Source organism: Anguilla rostrata, chromosome 10, assembly GCF_018555375.3.
Source record: "Anguilla rostrata isolate EN2019 chromosome 10, ASM1855537v3, whole genome shotgun sequence".
Taxonomy (NCBI): domain Eukaryota; kingdom Metazoa; phylum Chordata; class Actinopteri; order Anguilliformes; family Anguillidae; genus Anguilla; species Anguilla rostrata.
The window spans coordinates 32,583,149-32,604,907 of record NC_057942.1 but is presented as its reverse complement, the minus strand read 5'-3'; the positions used below and the strand labels follow the sequence as shown (position 1 = coordinate 32,604,907).

The 21,759-nt window shown below is 48.7% G+C and overlaps 1 protein-coding gene across 9 annotated transcripts in view; it reads left to right on the top strand.

Moving 5' to 3' along the window:
• The window catches only part of rtkna (rhotekin a), a 73,765-nt gene that overhangs the window by 42,848 nt on the left and 9,158 nt on the right, over positions 1-21,759 (top strand). For 6 of the 9 annotated variants that reach the window (XM_064296562.1, XM_064296567.1, XM_064296566.1 and 3 more), the window contains 9 exons: positions 10,734-10,933; positions 11,325-11,386; positions 13,171-13,224; positions 14,356-14,473; positions 15,021-15,245; positions 15,859-15,953; positions 17,365-17,471; positions 18,768-18,899; positions 20,629-20,794. In XM_064296562.1, coding sequence (XP_064152632.1) covers positions 10,734-10,933; positions 11,325-11,386; positions 13,171-13,224; positions 14,356-14,473; positions 15,021-15,245; positions 15,859-15,953; positions 17,365-17,471; positions 18,768-18,899; positions 20,629-20,794 — 1,159 coding nt within the window. The remainder of the gene's footprint in view (positions 1-10,733; positions 10,934-11,324; positions 11,387-13,170; positions 13,225-14,355; positions 14,474-15,020; positions 15,246-15,858; positions 15,954-17,364; positions 17,472-18,767; positions 18,900-20,628; positions 20,795-21,759) is intronic. The other 3 variants (XM_064296563.1, XM_064296568.1, XM_064296571.1) reach the window with 1 other exon arrangement.

The following is a 21,759-nucleotide window of genomic DNA, read 5'->3' as shown; positions in this document are numbered from 1 at the left end:
ATTGCAGGTCCCATTCAGACCCCCCCACCCCCCCCCCCCCCCCCCCAAAGCATGAGTTCCCAGGCAGCACCACAGCCAGCAGACCCATTTGTACCCCTTCGCTGAGTTTTGAACTAACCCTGCCAAGTGGCATTAGTGAACGGCACAGAGAGGTCTCCATGAGGTGCAGGCACTGGGCAGGCTGTCCACATCACCACTGCCTCGTATCAGCCAGTGGCAAGGGGTGGAGGGTGGTGCATGTATGGGTGGTGTGTGTGACTGAACCCTAATGGGCGAACAGCTGTGTGGCTCAAGCCCCAGACTGTCGCCCACCTCCTACACCTTTGTGGGTCACAAAGGTTACCCGATTCCACTTCCAGACGGACGTCTATATTTGGAAAGGCTTTTGTGTGGCGCCCAGCTCAGAGGTGTTATTGCTAGTATTATACCTGATGATCTGATTAGCTGCAGATTTCTTTAGCGCTGGTTTCATACATAGGACAAGCCCCCCGGATTTCGAGTGGCACAGGTTCGTAGCAGCAGCAATTGTAATTGACCCTCCCCCTCCAAATCTCACTCACTGCCCCCCCACCCCCACAAAGCACCATGGATTAGGGAGCTCAAGAGAGTGCAAGGGTGTGGTCAGTAGTGACCCCCACCCCCACCCACTCTGCAGTGATCTCTCTGTACTGTTTGGGTGTGGAGACGATTAGCCCATTTCTTACTTTGAGGCTAAGGAGGAAGCCGGGCTCCATTAAGAAAACTAGCCAGACGGCAAGGCAAAGGCAGATGGCATTGTGAGTGACAGACGACACGTTCAGCTGAATGTGGGTGATAGGCCGAGGCAGACAAAGACTTATACAGCAGGCAGTGCGCTTTACCTGCTGTCTTAAGCTACGCGTTTAAAGGAACTGTTGAAAAATGACCTGTTATCTTAAGAGCTCCACAGTTAAGGCAGTGACAAGGACTGCATTATCTGCATCTGAGGTTGTTTGACAGACAAGAGGCGACCGTACCGTGTCCTGCTCTGTTCTATTCCATTGAAAGTGGAGAGAGACTGAAAGACTTTCTTAATGCCTCAAGTTCCTGGGCCTCAGTAATTCCTTCTGTGCTGTGTGTCTGAAGGAAAGCGTAGATAATAGCCTTGCGCATCTTTGCTTGGAAATGACTTCTTATGATTTAATCGATACGAGGATCTGCTTTGTGGTTCTGCAGATTCCCGCTGCGAAGTGAAGCTGTTTAACAGGCTTTGTGTTCTGCCACTTCCTAATTAATTACACGTGCCCTCCCCAGACGGCAACTGTCACAAATTAATCTCATTCAGATTTTCTTCTTTTCTTAATTTCTTCATGACTCTGCAGCAACGTGGAACGGTTTCCCCTGCCAACATGAAAGACCGCAGAGCGACTTCAAAGGCCCGTCAGATCTAATCCTGTAGGCCTGTTTTTTCAGCGTTTAAAAGACATCAATTTCTTGTGTTCTTTCACGGGGAATAGATAACATTTGTGTTTTCCATCCGCCAGCCCTGAAACATTAGCGAGGCGTACAGTTAAATGGTTTTTGCAGGCTCCGTGTGTAGAGCTGCGGCTAGCCCTGTGGGGTTAGCGCTGGGAGTAAAGGAATGTTTGCTTTCGGGGGTGAATTTCGAACTTCCTTTCCTCGTGTCAGCAGCGGTGAGCTGCGGTTCAGCTGTTCGGAGGAGCGGTCCGCTTCGCGTAACGGAGCTCTTGAGGAACCTGCGCTCCGCCCGGCTCCTCGTGCCAAAAGCTACCCCGCAAGCCCTGCAGCCGAACGGTGCAGAAACACCGGCCCGGCCAAGGCTGGACCTTCATTTTGATACGCTAATGTTTGGTTAATCGTGATGTCTGCATGTGTGGCTTTCCGTCGTCCATTCATCCATTTTCTGAGCTGCTCATTCCTGGTCTGGATTGCGGTGGGGAGTTGGCGCGTATCCCAGCATGCAGTGGGCGAGAGGCAGAAATGCACCCTAAACAGGTCACCAATCTATTGCAGGGCCCACACACAATTCACTCACTCACCCCTAAAATTCACTGTGGAATTTTACTAAGAATTGGTTTTTATAGCTCACTCATTATAGAAGCAGTGACCCTTAGTGAACTTGGGACCAGACCTGTCACAGTGCTGGGTAGCTTTCAGACTTATAGGCTGGACTAGGGGCCTGCTTGGGCTGAACAGCCCGTTCTCGCCATCAAACATTCTCAAGCATTCTTCTTTTCCTCACTTGAGGGGAACCTGAACCGCGCGTAGCTGTTTTGAGCGGTCTCCGGTGTGCGGTGGAATGCCGAATCCCCCTGACGGGGCCTGTCGCGTGGGCCCGGGGTCGGGGGGGACACGTCCCGCGCGTGACACAGACCCGCTGCTGCGGTAGCCGTGGTGATTTGGCTCTGTGCCGGTAGAAGCCAGGTAGATCAGTGCAGCCAGGCTCTTCTCTCTGTTATACGGATCTGAGCGAAGCCAGCGAGGACCCGGAGAAGATTGGACAACCTATTCTTCAGCTCCACATCATTGCATCCAACAACAGGACCTCAGTGCTCTGGGAGGTCCCAGTAGAACAGTCCCCTGAGCAATAAAACCCACTGCTCGGCCGTTCAAAATGTGCCTGTTAAATATTTCATTTAAGCCTGATTTAGGATTTGGGCAAAGCAGTAAAAAAGGAATGTCATACGTGAAATGCGCAAAGGAAGTTTGGTCAGGAAACTCCTGCTGCAGCCAACCATTGGTTGGCCTCAGCAACTGCATGCTCCCATGCTCACTCAATCGTAGACACACTACATGATCACATGCACACATGACTATTGGAGTGCCTTTTTAAACCTACAGTCAGACCTCTCCAGAGACTCTTTTTGTATGCTATGCTTGCTGCAGCTCGCAGAATTCTGCTCACCCTCCACCTCCCCAGCTTGCACCTGTTGTTTGGATCTGCTTCTAGGTACTGGGAGGTTTTTTGATATTTCTCCTGTTGGTAGGGGAGATGTATCATGTTCCCTGTTTAATAGGTTGCATGCAAAGTGCCTAATGCAGATCCATTCAGCTACAAACGAAAATTGCATTGCATATTTGTCAGTGTAAATACGAAAGTTGTCCTGACTGCAGTGATAGAAAGCACAAGAAGTGCTTCTAAACCTCTCGCACGCCATCTATTGTGAAAGTGGGCGGGTTTGATGGTTTTTGAAACCTCAGGGGCGTGAAACCATAGTAACGCATTCCATTTGTTGAACTCTTACGAAGGTGGTTTTGAAAGGTTGAATTGTATGGTAATGCTTTTATTAAATCAGAATTGGAAAAGTGAGTAATTTAATATCCAGAGCTGGTGGTAAGATCCTCAGAGCCTTTAAAACCTGCAATTTAATTGCATTATCGGCTTATATATTGAGGTGGTATAGCATTAACTTTAGGCTGTTGTAGGATAACTCAGTTATACTGCAGTAAATTCCCTTACATAGCTTTGGTACGTCAGTCCCTATATTAATATTAAAAGTATGATGCATGACTGCATGCTGCAAAGCTTCTCTGCCCTGATGCTGTTTTGAAGCTGGTGTTTGGCGTGGTGTTTATGATTTCCCTTGGTTGTTTGTATAGTGCGTTTGCCTGTTGTCCTGCCTGAAACAGTATGGTGGGATTTGCCTGAAGCTCTGTGAACGAATTGCCTTTGGGACAAGGACGAATAGATTTGATTTCATGGTTGCTATGGCAGTTAGTAAGGATGGCATCAGTATGTACCAAGTACCGTACTTATTATTTGCAATCAGTTCTTGGTTTGAGCCGACACCTGAGATCGCTATATGGGTTTTACAGTGAATTTTTACATTTCAGGGTTGACATTTTTAGCATGGCCAATGTATTTTAACAGCGTGTTGGGGTGAATGTTTTGCGGTGAAGCGTTTTCCTGGAATGTTGGACCGTTCAGAGTGGATATTTACTGCCGGTCGTCCGCCGCCGTTGCGCAACACGGCCCACCACACCTCACGGGCGGGCGGAGTGGTGAGGGAGGCAGTTTAAGGCCCCCACTGCACACAGACCGCGTGGAGAAGGGCCAGGCGTGTCCCAGATCACATTCCGCCCCCCCCCCCCCCCTCCCACCTACCCGCTGCCAGAGCCTGTAGCCCAGCTGCAGGGGAATACTCGCTACCTTTGTGTGGGAGCGCGCAGAGGAGGAGGAGTAGGAGGAGGAAGGCAAGGTGTCATATATGGTCGCAGTCCCACTCACACCATCATCATTGTGTGTGTGTGTGGTGTGTGGCACTGTGTGTTTGTGTTTTATTGGCTGTGTGTGTGTTGATTTGTGTGTGTGGTGTGTGTGTGTGTTGTGTTTGCATCATTTTGTGTGTGCATGTGTCTGCATGTGTGTGTGTGTGTGTGTATGTGTGGGTCTTTCATGTGTGTGTTAGCTTGGTGGTGGGTTTGGTCTGTGATATAGGAAGAGGGGGAGTTCAGGAGTTGAAGAGAGGGTCCTATCTCAGCTGGGTTTTGGGTGGAGATAAGCGTCCGCTGTGCTCTGGCCTCTCCTCTCCCATCATGGTCGCACCATTCCCCCCGCCGCCTCCCCCCTCCCAAACTCCTCCCAGGGGCTCCTCCTGGCCCTGCCCCGCCCGGGCTGTGGGAAAACCGAGAGGGGGAGAGAGGGACAGGAAGTGGAATGGATGAATTGGGGCGGGTGCATTCCTGTGGCCGTCTAATTAGAAGCCGGAGTCTGTGTTGGGGAAATCCTGCATGCGTGTGGGAGAGCTCAGGATTCGGCTCTGTGTACACTTCGCTTGGGTGTTGGCAGAAAAGTGTCTCTGAAATTTGCCGCGTTCGCGGTCGGCCCACCGCGGGCACGGTGATAGGGCCCTCTTGTGTAAGCCTGAAATGCAATGCTGCTCACGTGGAGCTTTAGAGACATTTTTAGGGTTTGGAAAAATCAGGCCACAGGGAGCGATCACAGTACCTTGCAGAAAATTGATTTTATGCTTGTTTGTGTGCGTACATGTGTGTGTGTGCGTGTGTGTGTGTGTGTGTGTGTGTGGTGTGTGCGTGTGGGCGGATGTGTGTGTGTGTGTGTGTGTGATGGTTAGATGAGTTCATCCTGTCGTGGGAACGATGGCTTTCCCAGCTGTGCTGACCTCTACCCCACTTAGTCCGCTGTCCCCCTCTCTGTGATCATGAACAGGCCTGCTCTATGCTCCTCTCCCATTGGGCAGTCTCCGTCTCATCTGAATCCTTTCTCAACCTCTCCTCTCAAACTCTCTGTCCATTGTTCTTTTCTGCCTCCCTCCTTTTAATGGTTAGCTTAACTTAATTTTCTTGGCGGCGCCTTGCGCTCTCTCCCCAGCCCACAGTTGCTGTTGCCAATCAAACAGAGAACATTCCTCGGGACAGGAAACCCAGCTGTAAGTGCAGGAAGTGACATCACAATGCTTAACTTATTCTCCTGGACTCTCCGTGTTCCAAAACAGCAAAGCTGGCTTTCCTTCCCGCAGTAAATCTCGTGCGCAGTCTAAATCTCGTGCTAGCGCTGTGCTCCAGGTCTGACTGTTGCACCAAGAGGCACAGCCCCCTCATTTCACAACTCACGGAAATGCTGAGAAGGTTTATTTCCACACATACTAACATAAGTGACAGTGTACCTGGGTTTGCAGATGCAACTGTAATTTTAAAATGCACACACAGACTAATGCTTTACTACCAGTGCTATTTTTATTTATCGTGGAAAATAAAAACCAGTCTTGGTATAATAAATCAGGTAAGGCAAGATCAGCAGTATCTGACTATCACATGCTCCGTAGCTATGAAATCTGCTGTCCCTAGTGCTTAGCTGGCCACCTAGAATAGCGCAAGCCCAGTTCTGGGAGAAAGGTCAGAGGTCACCAGCGATACTCTGCTGGTAGGCCAAACGAAGCGGAACAGTCTAACCTCAACAAACAAACAGGACGTTTGTCTCCACGTTTAAGAAATTCCTTCAGAAAGAAAAAAGCCTGAGAGTAGTAGCTAATGTTTCTTGGAATATTCCCGGGTTATAGTTGCTCTCTCCCGAGATTAAAGACATGACAAAGACCGGGTATTACAAATGTGAATTAATTCAATTTATTTAAAGCGTGTAGTTTCACGTTCGAATGAATTGCTTTAGCGTTTCCGTTCTCTGCTCGCAGTGAGCCGTCGAGGGTTTGTTCACGTAGCAGAGCGACGGGTGAACTCTGCTGGACCGTTTTTTTCCGTTCAAGCTGAGGAGCTATGACCTCTCTGTTCCTCTTTAGAGTAAAACTAGAAACATCAGAGCTGAGAACACACGCTGTAGCCATGCGGAAATTTGACGGTGCAGTCAGTGACCCCAAAAGGACCGTCGCCGCACCCCCATTCGGTCGAGACTCCTCCAGGCGGTCCCGTTCGTCTAGACCCCCCCCCCCCCCGCCCGGGACCGGTGAGCAGGCTGGGAGCCGTGTGAGGGCCGCCAACCGTGCCCTGTCCTCCTCCTCTTCTCTCCCCCTCTCTCCCTCGCTCTCACACTCCTCCGCCATCAGTTCATCGCAGGGGAAGATTCCATCTCCCTCCGGTTGTCCTCATCTGGGCTCATTTGCAACACTTACGCTTCATTACCTGGGAAGTGTCGTGCCAGCGTGCCCCCCGCTGCTCCTGCTCTCTCTGCCCTCCCAGGGGCACACGCTGCCTGGCGCGTGCCTTGCCACTGAGGGGCGGGGCTGAGTCCAAGTCTGTGTCTGTGTATATCTCTCTCCCCACCTCTCTCTTTTTCTTAATTTCAATTTCAAAGCACTTTATTGGCATGAACAATATAGGCACTTGTGTTGCCAAAGCATAGGTTACAAAATAGAACTATGTACAATATAGCTTATGCTAGATTTAGAGTATACATTAAACTGATTTAACTGCTAGATTATGGATTAGTTCAAAAAAACAAGCTTATAACAAAAATGGCAGTAAGTTATGTTGTGATGTCTCTGCCTGCCTGTGTTGTGTGTGAGTGCACGCGTGTCTGCGTGTAAGATTGTACGTGTGTATGCTGTGTGTGCATGTATGTGCGTCTCTCTCTCTCTCTCTGTTTCTACTATGCCCTTGAGAGAGAAGCTGTATGACTATGAAGGGTGAAGTGTGCACAGGACTTGGAGCCAGTGGGTTTTTTACATGTGAGGGGATAGTCAGGGTGGTGCCATGCGTTGCCTGGTTACACTCATGAACACAGCCGTATTCCAGCCAGTGTGGAGGATCTTTCTGTCTCTGTACATTAGGTAGCCTGAGTTATAATGGCTCTTAGAATTTCATCATTTAAAAGCGTTCACTGCCTTGGAGTATGGAAGCATACAGTATAGCCAAAATGGGCCTTTATTGATAGTTTTGGGAACAAAACCAGAACGGAGTGCTCTCCAGTGTATGGCAGTTTCACTGTAAGACAGCAGGTAAGACATAAAGCCACAGCTTGGCCGTAAACGCAGTCTTGGCACGTACCTGCTTCTCGACTCGCAAAACTATCAGTGTTATTATAAGTGCGGAAAGACTCGTAAACACTTTCTGGAGGAGAGGAAACCCCTGGGGTGTATAATGCTGCCCGGACTTGTTCTGTCGCCCGTCCGATAAGAACGCACTGGAGTGGAAGTCTTCGTTAAAGTGGACCAGACGAGGTCACAGAGCTAATTATTTCCGAAGTAGGCTACGTTTCCTTATTTTTAGAGGAATCCTGAGGAGGAGCGGTTAATTGGCCACTATAAATATCATGCCAACTTTTCCGAGGTTCGCTCTTGAAAGTGCATTCGAGGTTCATCACTGGACACCTCAAACACGGAGGCTTCTGCCTTGTGAAGAGACGTTGCTGGAAGTATTTGCTGGAGAGCTGACGGTTAGCTCCCTGATAGCTCTGTTCAGACTGCTGTTCTCTGAAGGACTCTTCTTTGTCTGTGACAGGCTCTATATAAACCATCACATGTCTCTGAACAAAATGCCAGGCCCTAGAGTGACCGTTCAGTCTAATCCTTTTAGGCCCACGAGAGGTAGAATTTATATTAATTTTTGAGAAGTCGTCTCCCAGGAGAAAATGTCAATTAGTTTTTCTGGTTGTGGCTCAAAGGAGAAGTCTGTGAAGGACAGGAGAAGATAATTTCAGCCCTTCCTCCCCACCTTTGAAGATTTTTCTGTGTGTGTGCGGTCAGATAAGATGTTCATGCGCGTGTTCTTACGTTTAGCTGCTTAGCTCTGTCTCTTCCACTGGTTTGGTTTTCCTAGACTGGCGTAGCTTGGCGGTTATGAATGACTCTTGAATGGAAGACACACGGTCCCGCAGTCGTGTTGATGATTTGCAATGCGAGAGAAACATGCAGGTGTTCATGACCTGCGGAAGCACATGAATCCTTAGTCTCCTAGGGCCATAGGATTATGTTCATCCTTTGGAGCAGCTGGTGGTAAAATTAATCGTTTCCTAAGTAAAATTCACCACCGCTTATCGTGGTGTGAAGTAAGGCTCTAGCTGATTCCCCGCTGCCTCAAACACACACACACACACACTCACACTCACACTCACAATTCACACACATTCACTCACACACACACTATTACACACATGCACATGCACACACACACACACTCTCACACGTGCACGCACACACAAACACACACACATACAGACACACACACACACTCATAGACACATGTACACACACACACACACACACACGCTCTCTCTCTCTCTCTAAGCGCTGCGGCGCGGACCTCTCTGTAGGAGAGAGTAATGAGCAGTAAGTTCTGGACTCAGCGGAGTGAAGCGTGTTGGAGGGAGGGGAGGGTGATGGAGCAGAAGGGAAGATGAAAGGGGAGGTGGGGGCTTAAAGCTGTGTGTGGCATTTCTTCAGTTATAATTGGAACGCAGGTTTGATGCTAACGAGCTCCAAAACATTGATGTGGAGAGTGAGTGTATGTGTGTGTGTGTGTGTGTGGGGGGGGGGTTGGCATGGCAACACGAGATGCCAGCAGGACGCTGCAGGATGGGATAGGGAATGCTAGTGGAATGCTTCCATGGACAATCAAGGAAAAAAGCGGAGAAATGTTTGGCACTCGACACTAAAGTCGTCTACCATGCTGGATTTGAGCTGCTGTCACCTCTCCCTATTTTCTGCTTTGTCTCTCTCTCACTCTCTCAAATTAAAAGTGCTTCATTGGCATGACAAAATTTGCATTCGTGTTGCCAAAACATGCCAAGAAGCATGTCAAACATATTACAAAGATAACAAAGAAAAGTAACGGTACAAAGTGATTGTACAAATGCATATCTCTTCTCTCTCTCTCTCTCTCTCTCTCTCTCTCTCTCTCTCTCGCTCTCTCTCGCTCTCTCTCGCTCTCTCTCATTTTCTCTGGCTTTGCTCTGACAGCAGTTAATAGGCTGCTGTTGTGTGCCTGGCGATCTCTGGTGAGGCCGGTCAGGTAATTTCTCCCAGTGGAGAGTGTAGCACGGGTGCTCTGGGAACTGGTCTGTCTGACAGCCTGGGGAGAGTAAGCAGAGGCTCTCATACTGTTCTCGCTCATACACACAAACCACGCGTCTGAAATAACACTTAATCATACACTGGACATGGATATACACACAGCGGCCTTACACTTTGCAGACACAGTATACATCATTTTGTTTTGTATGTTTAAATTATTATGTAATGATTCAGATTTTTGAAATAATTCTTATAAGCAAATTTTTTTTTTTGAAAGTGTGTCATTTCTAGCGAACCATGGAGAAGTTGTCGCACAGCGTGTCCCTTGTCCATTACGTGTGTGCGGTCACCAGCTCTTTCTTCCTCTAGCTGTTCTATCCCTTCGTCACCCTCCGTCCTTCCCCCCCCCCCACCCCCTGGTAGGTCTCCTGCCCTTGATGAGCCAGCATGGGCACATGTGAAGTGTGCTGTTCTGAAAGGAGGGCGGGGGACGTTTTGGGCGGATGTGGGGTGGTGGGTCTGTGGACACATTCCTCTGGACAGCTCGTGCCTGCAACATGCAGTTTCTGAGGGGGGCGGGGGCGGGGGGTAAGGGTTTGGGGGTCTATATTTTGACAGTTGCCACATGTGCCCGGTTGTGATGGTGCTCCCACAGCGTGGATCCCCATAAATGATTCAGCACTCTCGTGCAAGGGGGCCGGGGGGGCAAGTAGAGGGCGGGAGGCCACCCAACGTTTTCCGCCTTATTACCCGCTTTACCGCCACCACGCGCCGCTGCACACTGACACCAAAACGCTTTCTGGGTGGGGGGGGTTGGGGATTGGGGGACAGGACTGTACACCAGATAAACAAGAGTGATGGGAACGCAAACTTAAATCTACCCCATCATTGGTTGGGTGGTGCTACTACGAGCTGTCAATCACTGATTAATCTGGCTCACTGTAAATTAATCATTACTGTGCATGCGATAGCTCCTCCCATTTCGGTGCTCGATGAAGCCTCACGTCCTTCACTGTCGTGGACGTTCAGCTGGTCTTTTGGTTTCACCCTTTGAAGAGCAGTTTTTGTGGAATGTTGTTTTTTTTCTTCAAAATTCTATATAAGTGTTGAACCATTGCTTTCAATTACCAGCAGTGACATCAGCATTAGAATGAGCATTTGTGATGTTAGACATTAAAGGATTAATGTACAGAAGGAGGGAAGAGGTTTCTATCTCTGGAGTGTGAAAGAGGCTGTTGTGATTTTTAAAGTGTTAATAGTGAAATGGGCACCCCCATAGGGGGCCTGGCTCCAGACAGAGCGGTAACACTCTCCTCCCTCTCGCTCTCCCAGGACAGCGACATCCAGAAGAAGATCGACTATGAGATCCGCATGCGGGACGGGGCCTGCAAGCTGCTGGCGGCCTGCTCGCAGCGGGACCAGGCCCTGGAGGCCGCCAAGAGCCTGCTGACCTGCAACGCCCGCATCATGGCCTACATGTCCGAGCTGCAGAGGATGAAGGAGGCGCAGGTCATGCAGAGGGTGGCACGGAGGTGAGGGAAGGGGGGGGAGGAAGTATGTGTGTGTGTGTGTGTGTGTGTGTGTGTGAGAGTGAGAGTGTGTGTATGTGTGTGAGAGAGAGTGTGTATGTGTGTATGTGTGTGTGTGTGTGTGTGTATGCGTGTGTGGGAGAGTGTGTGCGTGTGTGTGTGTGTGTGTGTGTGTGAGTAAGAGTGTGTATGTGTGTGTACGAGAATGTGTGTGCATGGTCATTGTCTTTACAGCCTGCATGATTCACAATTTCAGTCATGTATCCCTTATGCAAAAAGAACAACAAATAAAAACACCACAGTTCAGGCCTCAGGTGTAGTGTAGGTATGAACAGGCCTCTGAGTGGAATCATTAGCGACAGGAAGAGGAAATGACTTTCTCTCTCTGCCATAGGTCGTCAGACGCTGGGCCCATGGACGACCGACTCCCCTGCAAGGCCAAAGTGGCTATTTCAGGTACGTTCTGATTGGCCGTATTCTCTCCGCTGTAAGAAGCTCAGTGTTGTTCTACAGCCTGAACATACGTGTAAGGATCTTCTGTTTGAGAAGAGCAATGTCTGACGTAACTGACCTCTGGCAAAGTTGGAAATGTGGACCCCTGTAAAAATCCTGGGCAGTGTCTGTCTGGGTGCTGCTTCCATCTCTTACACTCAGCATGCTGCATACTCTCGCACCAATCAAATTCTTTACCCAGAATCCTCCTGACCCCTCAGAATTTTCAGCAGGGCAGAGATTTCCAAGGTCCTCCGCACTGTACCGTGTCCTCTCCCACCCTGCACGCGCACAGCCACATACACACACACACACACACACACACACTGCACACACAGATCCAAACCCACCCACCCCTTTTAAGCCCCTCAGTGCACTGTCTGTAATTTCCTCATTACTGACTGCCTCTACGGCACCCTGCAGTCTGTCACCTCTCATCAGCGTCTAATGGGAGATGCCACCCGTCGCACGCGGGGGGGCGGGTTGTGGGGGTGTGGGAGAGTGATGAATGAGCCTGCCCCCCCATGTGTCAGGGTGGGCAGGGTGGGGCCCCAGGTCTCAGTTACGCCCCCCCACCGAGGAGCCCCTGAGGTACATTCTGGTGAACGTGGTAATTACAGAATCATGATAAACGGCACATATGCCGGAGAGGGGTTCCATGGGTACAGGCCCTTACCCCGTGTGTGTGTGTGTGTGCACGCGTGTGTGTGTGTGTGTGCTTGTGTGTGTGTGTGCATGCGTGTGTATGTGTGTGTTTGTGTGCGTGCGTGTGTGTGTGTGCGCGTGCATGTGTGTGTGAGCGCGCGTGTGTGTGTGTGCGTGCGTGCATGCGTGTGCGCGTGTGTGTGTGTGTGTGTGTGTGTGTGTGTGTGCATGCGTGTGTGTGTGTGCGTGTGTGTGCGTGCGTGCGTGTGCGCGTGTGTGTGTGTGCTTGTGTGTGTGCGTGCATGCGTGTGCGCGTGCGTTCGTGCGCGTGCGCGTGTGTGTGCGTGCATGGCGTGCGGTGTGTGGTGTGTGTGTGTGCGTGCGTGTGTGTGTGTGTGTGTGTGCATGCGTTGTGTGTGTGTGTGTGTGGTGTGTGTGTGTGTGTGCGCGTGCTGTGTGGTGTGTTGCTGTGTGCGTGTGTGTGTGTGGTGCGCGTGCGTGCGTGTGTGTGTGTGTGCGCGTGCGTGCGTGTGTGTGTGTGTGCGTGTGGTGGTAGGGGGTTAATGAGCTGATTTGTGGTACACACACATTTGTACCCCCAGGCGCGCATGCTCACTTGCAACCTTTTTTTATTGCTTGTCCAAGACTTCATTTCGCTTCAATTATATGCGTCATAAACTGCACAAGTGCAAGAGAAGGCACTGTGCAGAATTTAATGGGAGTGCAATCAAGAAGATATAAGTTAATTTAATGTACTCTGATGGGTACCCTCCAGCCAAGAACAAGTAGATTCAAACACACGCACTCAGCTACGCGAACACGTGGATATACAAACTCAGACACACCAACACACTTACAAAAGCACAAACACTCTCACACAAACACAGACACACACACACACGCTCACATATAGGCACACTAATGTAGCACCAGTCAACTTCCTTTTGGCACACAATAGTGACCTGGTATCGTATTTCGTGTTCCATATTGTAGTTTGTGCGTCAGATGTTGGGTGTGCGCAGTGTTGGGTCGTTATGATGTAACCGCTGTGCCGTGAGAATTCGCATGCACCCTGTGACTGCACCTGTCCTGTCCTTTTGCAGACCTGCGCATCCCTCTCATGTGGAAGGACACGGAGTACTTCAAGAACAAAGGAGGTGAGAATTGGCCGGCCCCCTTTTTGATAGGAGGCGGGGCTTCAGACTGCATCATAACAAAACGCACCTGAGGCAGATTTGGCCACGATTATAAAAAATGTTTGATATGAAATCCCATCTTTGGCCTATTACACGGTCGATGTGTAGATTTCACGACACGCGCCAGCTGGTAAGAATGGCCAGTCGAGCGAGGCTAACACGTTTGCCGTCTTTCATCCCGGTGTCGATTTTGTAAGCTTTTTTTTTGATGCCGTTCCAGACTCCCTTCCCTCTCTCTGTGTTGATGTGGGTTTGGGAATCCTCCCCAGCGTAATAAACAAATAGATAGCATCTGGACCAAAGGACTCCCCTGAATCAGTCTGCATAAATCTGCATATTAATGATGGGTGGCAGAGACAGGTAGCAGGCTCACTCAGGGTATTAGCCAGGCAATTAGTCAAGGTCGTCTTGAGTGCTAAAAGGGGGAGGAGTTGTCGGGGCCCTCTGCACCTGAGACTGATACAGCGGGTATCCTACACACAAAGACTGACAGTCAGTGTACCACATTGTTCACATCTCTACACTATACACAATACACACATTATACTCTCAAACACACCACACGCACACTCACACATACACTGTACACTTGAATTGTATTCACACACACCTTGCTGCATACACCTCATGCATACACACTGTACACGTATCTCATACTCTCTCACATCGTACTCACACACACATACACACACACATCCACACACATACTAAGACACACACGCGCACACACATATACACAGGCTCACACACATACGCACACACACACGCACACATGCACAGCACGCACACACACGCACACACACATATAAACAAGCACACAACACACGCACACACACACACTCTGCGGGAGACACGCAGCCAACGTGTAACAGATGTGTTCCTCCTCCTGGTGAACAGACAGGTGCAGAAGCAGGTGCTGTTTAGATCTACCGCAAGAAAATGTCTCCTGTCTTTTTATACATTGTTTCCCATGTATTAAGGACCGTGACTTACACTCATTCATTTTCTCTCTCACCCCATCTATCTCTCTCTCTCTCTCTCTCTCTCTTTCCCCCATCTCTCTCTCTCTCTCTCTCTCTCTCTCTCTCTCAGAGCTGCACCGCTGTGCGGTGTTTTGCCTGCTCCATCTCGGAGGGGAGATTTACGACACGGACATGGTGGTGGTGGACCGGACGCTCACGGACATCTGCTTCGACAACACCATCGTCTTGTGAGTGTCTGCCGCCTCCTCTGCTTCTCCCATTGCTCATCTAAGTCTGAATGCTCTGTTCCCGGAAGTCCCTCTCTAACAGATCGGTTTTTGTGTTTCTGTGTCTGCGTGTGTTTGTGCGTTCGTTTGCGTGCTTGTGTGTCTGTGTATGTCTGTGTATGTGTGTGTCCGTGTATGTCTGTGCATGTGTGTGTATGTGCATGTGTGCGTGGGTGTATATGTTTGTGTGTCTGTGCCTGTATGTGCATGCGTGTGTGTGTTTGGGTGTGTGTGTGTGCATGCTTGTGTGTGTGTGTGTGTGTCTGTGTGTATATGTCTTGCATTTGTGTGTGTATGTATACGTGTGTATATATGCCTGTGTATGTGTGTATATGTCTGTGTGTGTGTCTGTGTGTATATCTTGCATATGTGTGTGTATACGTGTGTATATATGGCTATATGTGTATATTTATGTCCGTGTGTGTATGTGTGTGTACATATCTTTGTGTGTGTGTCTGTGTATGTACCTGCGCGTGTGTGACTGTATGTCTGTACACTGCACACTCAGTAGCGAGGCCGGCCCCGGGTTCGAGCTGAAGGTGGAGCTGTACAGCTGCTGCACGGAGGACGAGTTTTCGGGGGGCAGCACGCCGCGCAAGCTGGCCAGCAAGCTGAGCAGCTCCCTCGGGCGCTCGTCGGGGAAGAAGATCCGCGCCGCCCTGGAGCCCGGCGGGGGCAGCCCCGTCACCAACGGCGGGGGCGCCACCCTGCTGCTGCCCGTGCCCTCTGTGCCGTGAGTACCGGCCCCGCCCGCTGCCTGTCGCTCACCCGGTCAAACGCCGTCCAGCCCCACCCACCTACAGGCCACTGATCTCGAGATGCCTCTGTAACATAAAATATGCAGTTGCTTTTTTATACTTTGAACATAATTCAATGATATTTCTAGTTTTTTAACAGTTATATATCAAAAAATAAATCTAAACGAATGTTATCATTCATTTGAGATAAAAAAAAATTTTTTGTTAGCAGCGAAGTTCTTATATTGTCAATTGTAGTAGGGTTTGATATTGGTCATTTGGAGACTACATTTATTTTGCAGTTCACATGCCATTTATATTTTAACCAATCAGACTTGAGGCCGTTGAGTGGGCTGCCAATCAGAAGTGCACTTGATGTGAATGTTTGTACAGAATGGACTCACTATGCCAGATCTCCTGCACTTGTGTTTGGAGACAAAATTTTACATCAAAAAGAAACAATAATGACAGGATAATTAAAATCCTGAAAACCACCCACTATTACAGGCTTGAGTGTGGGGATTAGGGTGCAGATGCTGGTTGTGTACTCTGAGTCTGATTCCTAGAGTCATTGGCTGTTTCTGTCTGTCTGCCTGTCTGTCCATGCAGGGGTCCGAAGTACCACCTCCTTGCACATGCATCACTGACTCTCACGCACGTCCAAGACAGCTTCCGCACACACGACCTCTCCATCTCTGGAAATGGTGAGAAATCCTCTCCTCTTCTCCTCATCTCTTCTTTCTTCCTCTGCTCTCTCGTCTTCTTTCAGATATGCATTATATGGCCAAAAGTATCTGGACACCTCTTGGTCTGTTTTTCATGGTTTGGGCTAGGCCCCTTAGCTCCAGTGAAGGCAAATCTTAGCACTGCAGCATAGATTGTATTATTCTAGATGATTCTGTGCTTCCCTAACAGTTTGGGGAAGGCCCTTGACTGTTTCTGCATGACAATGCCTCCAGGCAAATAGCAAGATCCATATAGAAATTGTTTTGTGTGGAAGAACAGTGTGGAAAAACTTGACTGGCCTGCACAGAGAGCTGACCTCAACCCCATCAATCACCTTTGGGATGAACTGGAAAGCTAACTGCGAGCCAGGCCTAATCGCCCAATCAGTGCCCGACCTCATTAATGCTCTTCTGGCTGAGTGGAAACAAATCCCCACAGCAATGCTCCAACATCTAGTATAAAGCCTTCCCAGAAGAGAGGAGGTTGTTATAGCAGAAAAGGGTGGATCAACTCCATATTAATGCCCATAATTTTTGATGGCATGTTGGACATCATATGTCCCCATACTTTTGGCCATGTTGTGTATTCTTCCCAAAAAGAGGGTGTGTCTGTATATGCTTATGCTTTCAGGCTTAGCTCGTTGTACTTCTGGCAAATTTGACCGAGTTTTGTTTGCACAAGCCTGATTGTTAAATGGGAACGAGACAAAGCTTTAAGATCCCAGTGGGAACTGCAGCGCTGCATTGCTTACAGCACGCTTTCATTTTCCAATTAGGACAGAAGTACCATTAGGAGTGTACAAATAGACTGGGGGGAGGTGAATGCGAGAATCGCTGTGGCTCATTATGCCAGTGTGAGCTCACACCCTACACAATGAGCTCTGTGTGTGTGTGTGTAGTGTGTGTATGTGTATGTGGTGTGTGTGTGTTTGTGTACAGTATGTCTGTGTGTGTGTGTGTGTGTGTCTGTGTCTGTGTTTGTGTTTGTCTGTGTTTGTGCATGTTCCGGGCACACTATCAGTGTTGTTTTTGGCACAGGGGATAGTCATTTTCCAGACATCAAGACATTTTGTTTTTTTGGTTTTAGAGACTGCAGTTTTTCAGCCAGTTCTAGCAATCAGATTTGGTTTTTTACTGGATTTTGATTTGTTTTGTTTGTTTTTAATTGATGATTCAAAGTGATTTAGTCTTTCTTCAATTATATTCTGATTATATTTAAAAAAAAATTAACTGGCAATGAGGAAAAACAAACAACACATCACTTAGTCAAATCTTTACTGCAGCATTAATAGCTATTATGAACAGGTTTCTATTTTAATAATTCCCATAAGTGCCACAATCACAAATGATAATGAAATAAAATCTCTCTCTCCGCCCCCTTCTTTCACAGAAGAGTGCTCTTATTGGCTGCCACTCTATGGCAGCATGTGCTGTCGCCTGGCAGCGCAGCCTCACTGTATGACTCAGGAGATGATGTGCGGCTACCTGAAGGTGAAGGTGAGTGTGGAGCACCCGTGCTTACCTGAGGGGCTCTGCCCCCGATCGGCTGCTAAATTGCCCCCTCTTCCTGCTCCTACCCCTAAACCGCCCCCTCTCCCTGCTCCTACTGCCAAACTGCTCTCTCTCCCTGCTCCTACTGCTTAACTGCTCTCTCTCCCTGCTCCTACTGATAAACTGCTCTCTCTTCCTGCTCCTACCCCTAAACCGCCCCCTCTCACCCTGCTCCTACCACTAAACCACCTCCTCTCCCTGCTCCTACCCCTAAACCGCCCCCTCTCTCCCTGCTTCTACCACTAAACCACCTCCTCTCCCTACTCCTACCCCTAAACCGCCCCTTCTCCCTGCTCCTACTGCTAAACTGCTCTCTCTCCCTGCTCCTACTGCTAAACTGCTCTCTCTCCCTACTTCTACCCCTAAACCGCCCCTTCTCCCTGCTCCTACTGCTAAACTGCTCTCTCTCCCTGCTCCTACTGCTAAACTGCTCTCTCTCCCTGCTCCTACTGCTAAACTGCTCTCTCTCCCTGCTCCTACTGCTAAACTGCTCTCTCTCCCTGCTCCTACTGCTAAACTGCTCTCTCTCCCTACTTCTACCCCTAAACCGCCCCTTCTCCCTGCTCCTACTGCTAAACTGCTCTCTCTCCCTGCTTCTACTGCTAAACTGCTCTCTCTCCCTGCTCCTACTGCTAAACTGCTCTCTCTCCCTGCTTCTACTGCTAAACTGCTCTCTCTCCCTGCTTCTACTGCTAAACTGCTCTCTCTCCCTGCTCCTATCCCTGAACCACCTCCTCTCCCTACTCCTACCCCTAAACCGCCCCTTCTCCCTGCTCCTACTGCTAAACTGCTCTCTCTCCCTGCTCCTACTGCTAAACTGCTCTCTCTCCCTGCTCCTACTGCTAAACTGCTCTCTCTCCCTGCTTCTACTGCTAAACTGCTCTCTCTCCCTGCTCCTACTGCTAAACTTCCCCCTCTCTCCCTGCTCGTACCCCTAAACCACCCTCTCTCCCTGCTCATTACATTACATTACAGGCATTTAGCAGACGCTCTTATCCAGAGCGACTTACACAACTTTCGCATAGCATTTTACATTGTATCCATTTATACAGCTGGATATATACTGAAGCAATTCCGGTTAAGTACCTTGCTCACGGGTACAACGGCAGTGTCCTACCCGGGAATCGAACCTGCGACCTTTCGGTTACAAGCCCAGTTCCTTACCCACTGTGCTACACTCCGCTCATATCGCTAAACCGGCCCCTCTCTCCCTGCTCCTCTAACACTATCCCTCTCTCACAGCAGCTGGGAGGGGAGCCTCAGGGCTGGAAGAAGATCTACGGTGTCCTGAAAGGGACAAACCTCTTCTGCTACCACAGGCAAGAGGACGTGGAGGCCAAAGTGGAGCCTGTCTGCACCATTGCCATCAATAAGGTCAGACTTTAACACAGGCACTTAGGATTCAATACATATTCATCCTTGACTTTGGCTCACAGTTGAATTATTGTGTTTGTTTTTAGCTTCAGAAGCAGTTTCTCTAGCTTCATCAGAATTAAAATTGCCAACCTCTTTTCAAACATATTAATTGTAGATGAAGGAGAACCGCTGATCGAATCCATTGTCTCATGCTACCAAACAGTGGGTACAGACTGAATGTGTAAGGTAGAATCTGAGCTTTACAGCAAGGAGTCTCAAAGACGGACTTCCCGTTGTTTGACAGTAATCTACGGCTGGGGGTCTTTTAGCTCAGGAGCCAGTGCACTTTGCAGTGCACGTTCCTAGGTGTTGACAGCTGGCTCCACAGCTGCAGGATGCACATTGACCAGTGAGCTCATTGTATACACTTCACAGCCGAAGGGTTATTTAGCAGCACCGGACGAGAATCACATACACGTGTATATACAAGCTCATATGTCCCGATGGCATCTGCAGTGTGACTACACAAATGGGTCTGACAGTCGTTTCTCCCCTCTACCCCTCTCTCCTGTTCCGGTTTGTGAAAGTACAGACACATCTTCATTCTTCACCTCTCATTCATCAGCTGGTCACCGCAGAATCATTGAAGAAATGTTTATTTTCTTTGAGTCACTGACGAGAATAGCGCCAGCGTTAAAGAAACGCCTCGCTTGCATTCCTGAGGGGAATTGTGTAATTTCATCAGTCCAGGCTTCCGGATAGCTATCCTTACTCAGCCCCTCTCACTGCGCGTGTGGATGAAAGGGGGAAGCTGTTCGCAGATTTACTGCCATGTGCTGCCATCTGCTGGTGGTGGAGTTTCACAGCACAGTTACTGCTTCAGTCATATACTGGCAAGTTTATAATAAATCTTGTGACTGACTTTATATTAATAGATATTGTTTTTACAAAGGTCGTGGCCAGTTTAGTCACTAAATAGGGGTGTAAATGGGTAATGTGTCTTAGATATGCAATTTTCCCTGTATAAGAGTATTTGGTAAGAAAATGCATAAGTTATCAGAAATATCAGAATACACAACAGTGAGTGCCATGTTCCTCTTTTGGAAGCTGTGGTTCCTGTCATTCTGCCAGCCTCTTACAACCATTAGTCTCCTCTATTGCAAATGGCCTGCAGGCCTCTTCATTCCAGTAGGGGGCAGTGTAGCGCAGACTTGCAGATGTAGTTTGGGAAGGAGCGATGATCGCAAGAGAATCTCATCTTTCTCAGAGACAGGGCTGCGAGTGACAAAGGCCTCACAAGTCTGAGTTTTTTTTAAATGTGTTTTTTAAAACAACGATTATTAATTCTGTCAGAAATAATCCACGTTGTTACTTGTGGAGTATCTGGAATGTGGACCGATTAGGGAGCAGAAATGAGTCATTTGTGGGAAATTTGTCGGCTTACATTCCAAACATGTTATAACTGTTGTATAGCTGAGTAAAGTACCCATGTGTAGTTTCAACAGTAAATGGCTGGTAACGTAAAGGGATAATATGTTAGTAGCTACGGGTGTATATCCAAAAGTAGTTTTTATGAAAACTGGCGACAACTATAATTCATTTGTTAAACAAATGTAAGAAGCAGACTCATAGAGTGCTTGTAAAATGTGTGTGTGTGCGTGTGTGTGTGTGTGTGTGTGTGTGTGTGTGTGTGTGTGTGTGTGTGTGTGTGTGCGTGTGTGTGTGTGCGTGCATGCGCGTCCCACAGGAGACGAGGATCCGCTCCTCGGAGAAGGACCGTCACAGCAAAGCGCAGAGCATCTCCATCAGCAACCAGTACGGCGGGGAGGACGTGACGCACACCCTGAGCGCCGACAGCAAGGAGGACACGCAGCGCTGGATGGAGGCCTTCTGGCAGCAGTTCTACGACATGAGTGAGTGGGCGGGGCCGGGCGGGGCCGGGTGGGGCCAGGCGGGGGGCTGACACGTTCACGCTGATAGACATCAACGGCTGTTCTGAAAATGACATGCGACTGCTTACGGTCAGAAAGCTTGGAGTGTCCCTTTGTTTATTTAACCTTTAACCTTTAACCTTTGCGTGTTTGAACTGCCTTCCTGTGCGTCTGGCGCCTCAGCTCAGGTGCTCTTCTGATTGGACCGGTGACTCAAAGGCAGGGTCAGGTATTAGGCAGTATTAACAGAATTGTCTCTTACATTTAAAAACATTAGAGGATGTTTGAGGAGGAAAACCATCATAAGTACCATCAAAGAGGTACACTAAACTGATTGTTGTCTTTTTATTTGCTTGCACATTCAGCAGGTAAAGAACGGAGAGAGGGCGGGGTAACTGGTGTCAGAATGTCAGTTTATCTCTTGCTCAGGGCAAGGGGCGTTTAAACAGCTGTTTTTATACACGTAGACTTGTTTTTCAAACAGCTCACAATGACATGTAATGGTAATGCTTAAGCTATTCGTCTACATTAGTTAGTTTTTAATTTTGCAGTGTCATGCATGTATTGATAGCCAGCCAGTTTTCAAAAAATTGAAGAGGAAGAGAATATGGCATTATATTAATAGTCCCAAGAACATTTCTGTGCCAGATTGATCTAATCATTCTACAGTTACTGTAGAGATATAAATAGTAAGACAGTGGAAATCTATGATCCAATCACAAAAGGCTTTGGTTGAGTTAGGCGTGGCTGCACATTCCAACATTGCTATGTTTGTTTTGTATTACAATAATGGCTGATTTGTCACAGTTAATGCAGGATAGAATATGAGGCCTCAACTTCTCATGTGATCAGAGAGGTTGTCATCAAGGGGGTGCGTTCTGTGCACCTGTCCCAAACTTTGCTCCTGAAACAAATCGGAAAATTTCTCTGGAAGCAAACAGTTCTGC